General features: G+C 45.3%; 1 protein-coding gene across 2 annotated transcripts; it reads right to left on the reverse strand.

The window, feature by feature from the left end:
* Positions 1-5849: 5849 nt before the first annotated feature.
* cidec (cell death inducing DFFA like effector c) lies at positions 5850-11044 on the reverse strand. Of its 2 annotated transcripts, none has more exons than XM_049022871.1 (6): positions 10902-11044; positions 8357-8439; positions 8114-8267; positions 7347-7496; positions 6660-6850; positions 5850-6387 (listed from the first exon to the last, which is right to left on the reverse strand). In XM_049022871.1, the coding sequence occupies exons 2-6, from the start codon at positions 8410-8412 to the stop codon at positions 6213-6215; spliced, it is 726 nt and encodes a 241-aa protein (XP_048878828.1). In that variant the 5' UTR covers positions 8413-8439; positions 10902-11044; the 3' UTR covers positions 5850-6212. The 2 variants fall into 2 exon arrangements, with proteins under 2 accessions (XP_048878828.1, XP_048878829.1); XM_049022872.1 differs by lacking the exon at positions 10902-11044 and adding an exon at positions 9122-9280.
* Positions 11045-12021: the final 977 nt, after the last annotated feature.

Raw genomic sequence — 12021 nt, forward strand, 5'->3', positions numbered from 1 at the left:
GCCCCTAAGGCTAAAACTGAATTAAAGTGAATTCGCAGTACAGGGACACCACGCCAGGAAAACCGTATTAAACGCAAATGTGTCTAGCGAAGCCCCACTTCTGTAATTCTGACACAGGACCAGTAATGAAGATGTTCCCACTGAAGTGGAAGGGCTGTGTGGTTTGTCAGAAGATGACCTTGACAGAATACAGTCATGTCAGAAACAAAGGATATCTATTCATAAATGCACATGAGCTGCTACACCAGACATAGATGTTATGTTTGGATAATAGCTGAAAGGACGTTTTCCATTATAACCATGACCACCAGCAGCTAGCATTAAGCCATATGAGCCATATGTCTCAGGTGTGCGGTCAGGTGATGTAGCACGTGTCACTAAGGCAGCTTCAAGTTTCTCAGTTTTTCTCTTCCTACCATCAACTGCCAAATCTGGCCAAGTCCTACAAGCAGAACCAAGGTGGACCATTTCAGAGCCTGGTCCAGTGCAGGGGTTTCTACCCACAAAGCCAGACATTTAGTGAAGCTTAGGATCTTGATACAAGTCAGTTGGGGGGGGGGGGGGGGGGTGGTGCCATCATTCAGTTCTTCCCAGGGGCTTACAATCACTAAAACAGTGCTTGATAAAGATATCTTTAATCATGCAATGACAGAGCATCTCCTGCCTTTGCTGGATTCCAGAGGCATCCTCTCACTGTAGCCCCCACCCAGAAGGTCCTCACAGCTGGTTATGGAAAGCCAATGTGTCTCTCAGCATCAGAGGAGGGTGCTCTGCTGACATCAGAGGTGCCGATTATCAGAATCACCACTGGAACTGGGCAGAGGACACCTGGAACAGCAAGAACGTGTGAGACAAGGAAGGCAGGGGTCTTGCTGAAAGGAGGGACTTTTTGTGATTTATAAACAAAAATCTATCGGTCCATGCAAGCAGAACAGGACACTGTGAAAGGGGTATGCAATCCAGGAGGAACTGGATTTCAGTCTTAATAAGACAATTCTGTTATACCTTTGAGCAGGGAACTCCCCTTGGAGTCAGTATGTTCAGCTGCTTAAAAATGCATAAAATATGAACATTTAGAAAAGTACATGACTAGTCAAACGTTTTTGCACAGCGCAGGTTTTTACCACTTTTCCGTTTATTTATTTGCTCTTGCTAAGTATTGGAAAGTTGAATGAACATAAACTGTAAATGAACATATAAGTCAAATAAACAAGCTTCCTTTATAACATGGAAAGAGCATGTGACAGTACATGTCTGACACCCTATTGTGTGGTGATGGCAGAGACAAATTATAAGCCAAAGCAGGATTTAATGTCGCATATTGGTAGTAGGAAGAATGCCTTGAATTTTCTCTGCTGATAAAGGTACTCAAATGGTGAATATACTGTAAATTTATTTGTTAGCAAAGAAAATTGAGTGTATTTTTAGTACATGTTAAGTGAGTAACATGCCTATGCATAAAGTCTCAGTGTATGCAAAAACTTTTGACTGGTAGTAGTACATAGGAAATTTCCGAATTGCTCTGGATAAGAGCAAACTGTTCTGGTGACCCTGTAGTGTTTAAGCTTTTAAGAGACAAATGGATGTTGTAACGGTCAAGATTAAATGCATTTGGGTCAGTTTGCACAATTCATGTTCATCTGCAAAAGTGTATCGATTTCATTATTTAGCATGTGGCAGTAGACATGGACACTACATTGAAGCAGATGGGCCAGTATACTGTTATGCATATTCTGGTGAGGGTCACGTGGGGGGCAGGGGCCTGTCCCAGGCAGCACTGGGTACGAGGCTGGGACACACCCTGGAGGGGATGGCAGTGCATCGCAGAACATTTTGAAGGGGCTTAGAAACACTGGTCAGCTGTACTGCATGTCTCTGGACTGCAGTAAGGCGAGACAAGGCAATTCAAAATGCTTTACAAAGGCAGAAGAGCACATTTTAATAATAAACATTAAAATCACATTTAAAAGACAAAAAAAATCTAAATAAACAAATACACAAACAAATAAATAAAATGAAATAAAACTATATGAATAGCTAACTGAAAAGAAGTTATATTATAGTGACAGTGAATGACTAAACTTGGTCTTAGTTTACGACTAAAATGTGCAGCAAACAATAAAGTTTTAAGACCTGATTTAAAAGAGCTGACAGTCTTAACAGACCTCAGGTCTTCCGGAAGCTTGTTCCACAGACGGGGAGTATAGAAGATGAAGCCCATGCAACACATGCAAACTCCCAACACACGAGCAGATGTAGCATCCAGAACCCCAACTGTGCATCCTACCCATCCACCATGGCGCCCCCCAACAGGACAACCCACTCATCCATCACGGCGCCCCTGTCGTTTCATAAGAAATAAAAATCCAACCTTGATTCGAGGTCCAAAATGAATCTCTTCATGTTTCTGTGGTTAAATTTGCAGTGCAGTGAAAGCATTTTCATGGATGCTGTTTAATAATGGCCATAAACCCCCCTGCCATTAATCATTAGCATAACCGCACATGGTGTCTCAATGAAGAAGTCATCAATCTGCCAGGAATATGTCAGCAGGGGCACAGCACTTCCTAATTAATTGCAGAACGAGCGCCTCGCAGACGGATCCACAAATATAAACCTGTCCAGTTGCATTTTAATTCGCATTCTGCTGAGTTGTGATAGAGGAAATGAGGAACGAGATAAATGGAGAGGAAGAGGAGAAGAGGAGCAGGTGAATGAGGTGTAGAGTGAGAGGTGAGGGGGGCTGGGCGTCCTCAAGCCGGACTGCCTGAACTTTGCAATCCTGTCATGATCAAATCAAACACCTTGTTAGAGTCTTGGATAAAAGGCCATTAAGGTATTAATTAAGGATGCATCATAAACTGTAACAGGGGGCTTAAGAAAGCATGAAAGCCCTATTAAAACTTTGGGCCGGACTTACACAGCTGGCTTCCATCTGCTGTTTGATCAAACGTCCCAATTAGAAACTGTAAATTATTGATCAAGCTTAGGTCTGAATCGACACCCAGCGAGAAATATAAAGGCCAAACATAACGTGTGTATACAGTCTATATTTGGCTTCCTTTGTAAAACTGATATTTCATAACATGATCTCACTGAATATCATAGCATTTCCTGAAGTGGGCATAAACATAGATGCTTCTGGTTAAAAAGGGCAGCAGTCCCTGTACAGGATAAGGAACTATACATGTGCAAAGGACTCTGGGAAACCAAATCCCTTAATTTTAGGCCTTTTGACAGAAAGCATGACTAACCTGACAGGAGGAAATTCCTCCAAACAGAACTCCACCCAGCCTGGCCACTGACTCATACGATCCTGCAGAGTGATGATTCGCAGCCATGGGAGGACCTTCGCTGGGGGTCTCTGACCCTTAGGATCTAACACACTGCCATCGGCTGACGTTCGCACACAGGGTATACAGTCAGATGTTCAGCTGTTGTCCTTTTACTGTTATACTTTTAATTTACTGAATCACTGCACTGCACTATGCCTGGCTGCTGCTACATTGCAGTTTCCTTTATGAGATTAATAAAGTACCTACCTGTCTAGTTTTTAGCAGGGCTGGCTGGTGGCTATTTAAACCGTTTTTGCAAACCTACCAAACTCAGGGGGTGTGAACAATTTTGATAATGTTTTTGTGTCCTGCGAGTCTGGGAAGGTTTACATTAATGTTTAGGACCATATCATCATATCATACATTCAGTTTCAAAAATCCTAAAATAAATCTATGAAGCTTGAACTGATACTTTTATTAATGCTGGGAAAATGAGGCATCGGTCATTGGATGAAGCAGCTTCTCACTGTTTACTTCTTTCTCTCTCTTTGGTTTAAATAAAGGAAGTGATTGACAGAACACGACAAATCCCACCCACCAGGGGTTATCAAAACCTTGTCTTCCTTTAGCCCATTGGCCTATTGTTATTCTCATTTCCAAACAGTAGGGGGCTCAAAGTGCCCTTGTAATTATACACTATACTAGTGGGGGTAGGGTATTTCTGACTGACTTAGCTGAACTGGGGGATTTAAGCACCTATGCCAGCAAATGAGCTGGAGGAGCTGTGGCACGGTCATCCTCATCATCATCGTTTTCAGCTGTTCCAAACAAGCTTTCATCCGGATAGACTGTACAAAGCCTTAAGCCCTGAGAATTTTACTGGAAGGAACTGAATAACTGTAATTCACTATGAATCAATGCAGAAACGATTATGTGACACACATAGAATGGAGGATGGTATGTACTACTAAGGCACTGAAGCGTCTCTTTGGCCACAGGCTGAGTGAAGGGATCACAGCTGGCGGGCGCGAGGCGGCTATTCACCCTCATTAAGGGCAGGTAATAGGCAGGCAGGATGCTGGCAGCGGCACGCATGAAAGGCGGCTTTCATTCTGCCCGGCGGCTCCTCTTTATTCCTGGTGTCAGTGTGCCATTGTCATTTTCTTCAAAAATGTCTTCGCAAGATTAAAGCCACATGTTGTATTGATCTGTTTAACTGGTTTAATATTCAACTAGGGCAAGAATAAGTACCAAGCGATAAAGTCAACGACAGGAGCCTCTCCTTGAACTGCAACCTCCAACCTTGAAGTCAGAAATATAAATGTAATGTAAATCTGCATCTGCTGCTGCTCCAGGTCCTGCCCGTTTGGCCAGTGGCTGGAACGAGGCCGCAAACCGAGAGCCGTGGATTACGGCAGGAAACGCACACGGCTCTCATCTACACCTTAGCTGTCTCTGCTCCCACTCCGCTGTCCCGCCCTATTGCTCTCATATGCCCCGCCCCCTTTTCCCCAGAGCCCATAGCTGGCTCTGCCTTGGAGGAGCAAAAGCAAAGACAATTACAGTATCTGAGCAAACACCCAGCTTGAAGCAATTACAGAATCGGCAGCCCGCCTGCGCCATGCCCAGTGTGCCCTCCCGCATCGTGCAGCTGCACAGCCGGCTTAACCTGCCGCCACTCAGGACAACCGCCTGGAATGGGGGGGGGGGGGGGGAAACAGCCGCTTTCATGGTAACCTTTTGCATGATAGTCAGCTGTTGGACCACCGGGAATCATAAACCACATGTGGTTGGTAGCCAGAACGTCAAAGACCTTTTAGTTTAGGATAGAACAGCGGACAGGTTTCTTCCCAGGTCACGTGATTTCACGACTATTTGGCCTTCGGGGGGGGGGGGGGGGGGGGGGGGAGGGGCTGCCAGCACAAGCTGTAAACAGTGATGGGATAGTGGGCAAAGATGAATGGCCAGTCTTGGGTAAATCCCCCCCATAAAAACCCACCTATTATGGCTGAAACTAATTTCCCACTTGACAGAACATGAGGAAGCAGCAAAAGTGACAGCCAGGTTTAAAAATATAAATAAAAAATACTGCAGTGGAAAATTTATTGGCCAACAGTAGCTTCTCCTGAAAACCTGGAGAACATTCTCCACATTTGTACGAGAAGAAACAAAGATCTTAAATTTGTTGCAGCACTTAGTTTCAGGGCCATTCACATCATGGTCCTCAAGATCCAAGCTCTGCTAATTTTCCAGCTTTCATTTACGTGGAACCAGGTGTGAATTCCCTTGGCCAATCAGAATCAGTAATTAAACTACCTGGGAGACCTGAAAACAAGGCGTGGATTTGGAATCGAGAGCCAGATTTGAAGAGCCCTGCTGTAGTTGCTTATTATGTAGATTGCAAAGAATTAATGTTCTCCGAAGCCATTAGCAAAGCATTCCCACTTGCCTACAATGCCTTAGGATGCTGTGTACACATCTTATGTTAAAATGACATCCACAAAAGGCACAACATTAACTAAATGAAACGATGGGTTCCCAGACCTACAGGCTTGACATCCAGAAACACCAGACTCCCAGTGTAACATTTTATTGGTCATTTTGCACATAGCAGCAGTCAATATGAATACAAAAAAAAAGTATAAATAGATGGTGAGCACAGGGAACAGATTAACATGCATAAACAAGTTAACTTCTCTACACCTTCCTGTGAAATCCAGAAGCGCGCACACACACACCCAAGGCAATGTTCCAGCTGCAAAGTACATAGGATTACTGGAGTTGAGCCACACCACTCCAGAACAGTGGCCACCTGGTCCAAGCTGCCATGAGTCAGGACCCTCTGCTGCATGGTCTTCCACCTCCAGGTAGCCAAGGTCCTAGTGTGTCCATCCAATAACCAGCACCCCTCCCATGCTTCTGCCAGCTTTGCTTCATTCAGCACTGGGTCCGTCCCCATTGGATAGCTCGCATCCCATTCCTCAGGCTGGGCAGCACGGCTGTTGCCTCTGCCTTCTCCTCCTCATCCAGGAGCTGCTGCATGTAGCAGGAAGTGCCTAGCAGGACGTGGCCCGTGGCTTGCATGGAAAACAGCGTCCATCGCAGCACTTCCCTGGGATTACAGGGGGGTAGTGAGCGTAAGAATATCCCGAGGCAGCGAATAATAAACGTCAGAGCACAGTACACAGACAGGGCTAAAATCCATTTTTTGATTATATTGGTAGAATATCACTCTTCTCCCATTGAAGACAGTCAATTGAGAGTTCAAGGCAACTTATGTATGCATGCAATTTGCCTTCAGATGCATTTCTGAATGCTGACCAGGACATTTGGCTGAAATCAAGAGCAGACACCCCCCCCTCCACCAAGGCTGACCCCACTCACTTCAGCATCCTCTTCGCACTGTAGCAGCGCAGGTCATACGAGATGGAGTACATTCCATACAGCGTGGCCTTCACATTAAGGCAGCCAATGAATTCCTGGGGGTTGGTCTTGTACAGGTCAAAGGTCAGCTTTGCCACATCCTTTCTGTGGCGGGGGTGGCGGTCACTGGAAGGTGCCCTCTGTGGACCGTGCTGGTGGGGGTTAAAATAAATCAGGGCAAGACATCTTGAAGAATGTTTTGTCACATGAGAGAATCACAGTACAACAGGAAGTATTTAGGTAATAGTAAAGTACTCCTTGCATTTCCCCTGGTCAGGAACACCTTCCCTGGCACTGAAGGTAACAGGCAACCTACAGGCTGCATACACGAGCAAAGCCACATTAACTTCAAAGCCACCTTTTAGCAAACTGTAGTTGATCAGTGTCAGACACACGGAAGGAGTCGCTGTACTCTGGGGACAGGGAAAGAAATCCTTGCACTCTGAATATAAATGAAAAGCACAAACACTGATACGCTCCACATTTTCTTCAAAGCCAGCAGCCATCTAATGGAATTCAGGTGCCAAAATCTGGCTTATATCAGGCGAACGTATCAAATTTGATACTCGCACAAAAACCATGATGTCCTGCACATTCAGGAACAGCATTCAAGCCCGCCTGACGCCCCCCAGAGATTCAGAGACTCACGAGTGGTGGTGTCCACTTCTGTCCTTTTTCCAAAATCATGAGGACAGCATTGTCCTCCAGGGTAATGAAAAACTCCTCTGTGTCCACCCCAGTTCCATCCTCATCCAGCACCAGGGAGCTTGTACAGCTCACTTGCAGGGCATCGGCAGCCTAGGAGAGCAGGTATAAACAGTCAGGATCAAACCAGCTGTCCTGATTTACCGTGACATCAGCATAGACCGGACGTGTGCACTGCCATTCAATGCCTCTCCCTCTTATAAACAAGCTCAGCAAACACTTTTTCTAGAAGTTGTTGTAGATTCATTAGTCATTCATTTCACAGGCATAATCTATTCACTTTCCTTTAAAAGCTCCCTGCGTGTCCAATGGACACTCCTCAATTATGTTAAATGGGAAATGCACTTGGTACCAGTTCTTCCTTAATTACTAAATGCATCCAAGTTTGTATGCTGCCTCAGTACATTTGGAGCATCATGTGCAACTATTACCAATTCTATTACAGTAGAGGATGCAAAATGTAAACCAAGAAGGAAGCTGAACACTCATGGCCAAAACCTACGCTTGCTAAAAGTCGAAGGCGTCTTGGGACTGTAGTAATGTTGACCCTAACAACACTGCGCTCACATTCTGGGGTCCCCCTGGTCAAGAGCGCAGTCATTCTTCTAGGACACTGCGTGCGTAGCTTCGTTCTGAGCCAGTCCTTAAGACCCCTCAGTGAATGCAGCTGGCCCAAACACAGCTCGACTTCTCAATCCTAGCACGTTCACCTTGTCCAGGAGATCGCGCAGGCTGTCAGCCATGATGCCCTTCTTCACGCTTCGGTCAGCATTGGAGACCCGGAAGGGCCGGGGTCGCGAGTTCAGCCCCGTGAAGAGCTGCTGGGTCATGGAGGCACTGGCGTTGACGCTGGCTGTCACGCATCTAGAGAAAGGTGGCAGCATTATGCCCACTGAGGCTGTACTACAGGATGGAGGAGAACATTCTCAGTCATCTTCACCAGAAGCTCTTACTTTGAGAGGGAGGTGGGAGACAACAGACCAAGCGACCTCTTGGCATATTCCATCATTCAGTGTCTTTCCGGCCAAGCCGTCGTCTGCAATGAGAAGGGTCACTTTACTGCAGGCAGTCTATAGAGAGTACATAGATTAGTACATACATTATCCAGGGCAAGATTGGCCAGGGTGGGCACACAGCCTATCACAGGTGGATAGGTAAACAGCTCATATTCCTCATTGTGGAGACTCGCCATTCATTTTTATGGGCATAACCCTAACCACAACGACAACCTTAACACCACAAATAGAGATGCAAAATTTACCCAACTGTGTCTTTGGACCGAAAAAGGAAGCTTCAAAGCACTCCAAAATGTTTTCTGCCACAGTAGAGTAGTACCAAGCTGTTGCCCCAGGGGGAGCCAATATCACAGCACTTCTTAAAAAGATTACTGCTGATGGAGTATGTTCTCTGAGAATTAAAACCAGACACACTACTTCTACTCAAAAACCATTGCCCTGTGATATCTACACTTCAAGAGACTGAGTACAGCACTCCATTTTAATCCTCTGTTGGAAGAGGACCAAAACCATATTCAGAAAACCTGTTCCTTGCTTTAAGAGGCTTGTTTTTAGAAAAGCAGACTAACAGCAGCCTGCCAAATCAAGCTACCAGTGAACACAGACAAACACCAGTCTTCATTATCCACCATAAAAAGATGTATTGGAACCCGATAGAACCACAAGTATGCTAACAATCATTAGCAGGAAAAAGCTACTTACTATTTGGAGAGAGTGCAAGTTTAGTATAGCCCGCTGTGCTTGAGCTCTCGGCTGTCTTGAAGTCAACACTCAGAGACACACAGCAGCCCCATCCAGCTGAGCACAGTCACGTCACTGTCACCACTGGCCCCTCAAGGTACAGTCAGCTTCATTGAGCAATGCCACGCGTGCGCTGCTCCCATGTCACCCACCCATAACCCTACCTCTCCCACACTGGCAGCTGTCCCGCCTCCTCGACTGAACCGCCCTCTTGCTTATTAACAGGGTGTGTGTGTGTGTGTGTGTGTGTGTGTGAGGGGGGGGGGGGGGGACCTTTTGCTTACTCAGGACAGCGTTGCATCACAGAAGTGGGACATTGCCTTTAAAGCATAATAGTTCTCCTGGTAGATGGTCTTTAGGCCTTTTTAGTGCTTGAAAAACAGCTAAACCACAGGCTAAAGACATCCATTGAGCTCATTAACACAATAATTCCCTCAGGCCTTACCCAGGCAGCCGTTTACCTCCATCCATTCCCCAAAACTGCTGTGTCGGTAACATTTTTAAACACACAAGTTTGTAGCTAAATGATCCAAAGGGGCTGTTCAGAGCACGGGCTCTGCAGCAGTGTCTCAGTTTGTGTGAGATGGAAGAGCAGCCCTCCAGGATGCAAGAATAGAAGCTTCTCCTTAATCCTCCCTGTCCAAAAGCCTCACGGCAAACATGAACCTCAGAGCAAATATGGCAGTTTTTAGCACATGGGGGGGTAAAGCTTTTAGTATTACGACACCTTGCCTTGCTTGCGGCAGAAGACAGGCCGTTATTAGGAAATTTCACTCGACACAGGGGTCTCCAGTTCACAAGCAGCTCACTAGCCTCGCAGTTAACAGAGCATCTATGGGCAGAGGACAGCACCGAAAACCAATAATTGCCAAATCAGCATCAGCAATATGACACGAAGTACAGGCCCAATCCCATCATGCACTGCAGAACCCAAGACAACATATGAAGGATTCATAAATGCCACCAGACCTACCACCAATCATGCAGGTCTCTTCACTAGCAGTACAGGTGGCTACATACACCATGCTAAAATTACAGAGGATGTAGCCAGAATCCATCAGTTGTATTCATGACTGCACAGATGTCTGCTCAAAGGCCAAGAGTGTGCACTGTCCTTTCAGACTGCAACTCGGTATTACAGTCAATTCAGTATTTAACAAATACAGGGCATGCACTATGCATGTATGACATTGTTACATTACACACACATTAATACAATTAAACCAATAACACAAAAGCTCTCTTCAGAGTTTGCCTGCCAGAGTATAAGATCACAAGTGCCAAGGAGATAAAGAAATCAGACACACACAGCCTGTGCGCTTAGGGCAGACGATGATAACGCAATGTGAAATGAGCAGAGCCTCTCGCAACAGCTGATCCGCAGAGCATTTCTCAAGATACAGGCACCTACTTACATATTTCGCTTGTTCTGCAACAAGAACCCTTACATCCAATTTTCCAACCAGATTTAAAAAAAAAAAAAAAACTAACTCCAACAAAGGTTGCATTTAAAGAATGGCATTCAGCAGGCATCTGTGAAACCCGTGATTCGGATTAAACCTTCCAGACCAAAAAGGCTCCGTAGAAGATCAATGTTTATCAGCAAGCTCCTCTATTTGAGAGAATCATGATCGTTTCATTTTTATCGCTACATAAAGGAGTTTTCACCTATTTAATCCACTAAAACGAATGGAAATAAGACATTAAATCGAATAAGGATAAACTTTAATTAACGCCATACCTGTAAGTGTATTATAAGATAGAGATTCAAACTTCCACGATAGCTGGCCGAAAAAATCCTGAAGCAGAAAATTTAATACGATGTCTTTCGGCATTTACCTACTTAAATATTTGCATATGTCTGATTGGCGTGAGCACGCCACCTGTGAAACTCCTTGTTAAAGGATCGGACGTTTTGTAAAACGCGGTGCTCCAGTGGAGAGCCGCTACCCGTTACGTATATTACGGTGGTGCCCTATTTGAAAAATGAAATGCCTTGTCCTGTATTGAAATACGAAAATACGCAATTTTTCCTCTATTTTCGTACACATTGCGCACCCTATGCGAATTTTATCGCATTAATTTTCAGTTTAATGGGATTCATATTGAACGCACTATAGCTAATGAGAACTCAAATTACAGTCAGACGCCCTGTTCTAACATGGTGGTTCGTTGGATAGCATTGCGGCATCACACCTCCATGCTTGGTGGTTCGAGTTCATCCCCCCACCCTCTTTCTCTCTCTTTCTGATTTGTGTGTCTGGAGTTTGCATGAAAGTACCACCAGACATTTTGGGCCCTCAGTCCAATTGTGTTCAACATTTTTAAGCCCCATGTCACTCAGAGTCCCTTGGAATTGTCCTAAGAATCTCCCTTTACAGGGCCCATGACTGTGAACATCCATGTGCTGCGGTTTGCACATTGGCATCCCATACAGCGTGGCCCCCTACCCTTGTGACCTGTGCTGCCTGGGACAGGGGATGGGACCCCTGCATCCCCAGTGAGGATAAGAGATGGATGGATGGATGGATGGATGGATGGATGGATGGATGGATGGATGGATGGACGTGCTTCTTTTTTAATTGCGGCAATATAAATGTTTATTCATATGTAAAACACAAATTTCTTGGGGCAGATGCTAATTATAATTAAACATAATAAACCAAAAAGTTTGTTTTTTTGTGCTAAAAAATAATTTAGATTGTAGAAATATCTGCAGCCAGGTCAGACCTCAGTGGCTGAATAACTGCAGAAAGCCAATGGAATATTCTGTAAAGAACTCTTCCTGGAAGCGGCAGAGCGGGAGCGGCCCTGGAGCCAGACCGGGGTGTGGTGCCCAGAAGCAAACGTCTGCTGGCCAA

Source organism: Brienomyrus brachyistius, chromosome 8, assembly GCF_023856365.1.
Source record: "Brienomyrus brachyistius isolate T26 chromosome 8, BBRACH_0.4, whole genome shotgun sequence".
Lineage (NCBI taxonomy): Eukaryota > Metazoa > Chordata > Actinopteri > Osteoglossiformes > Mormyridae > Brienomyrus > Brienomyrus brachyistius.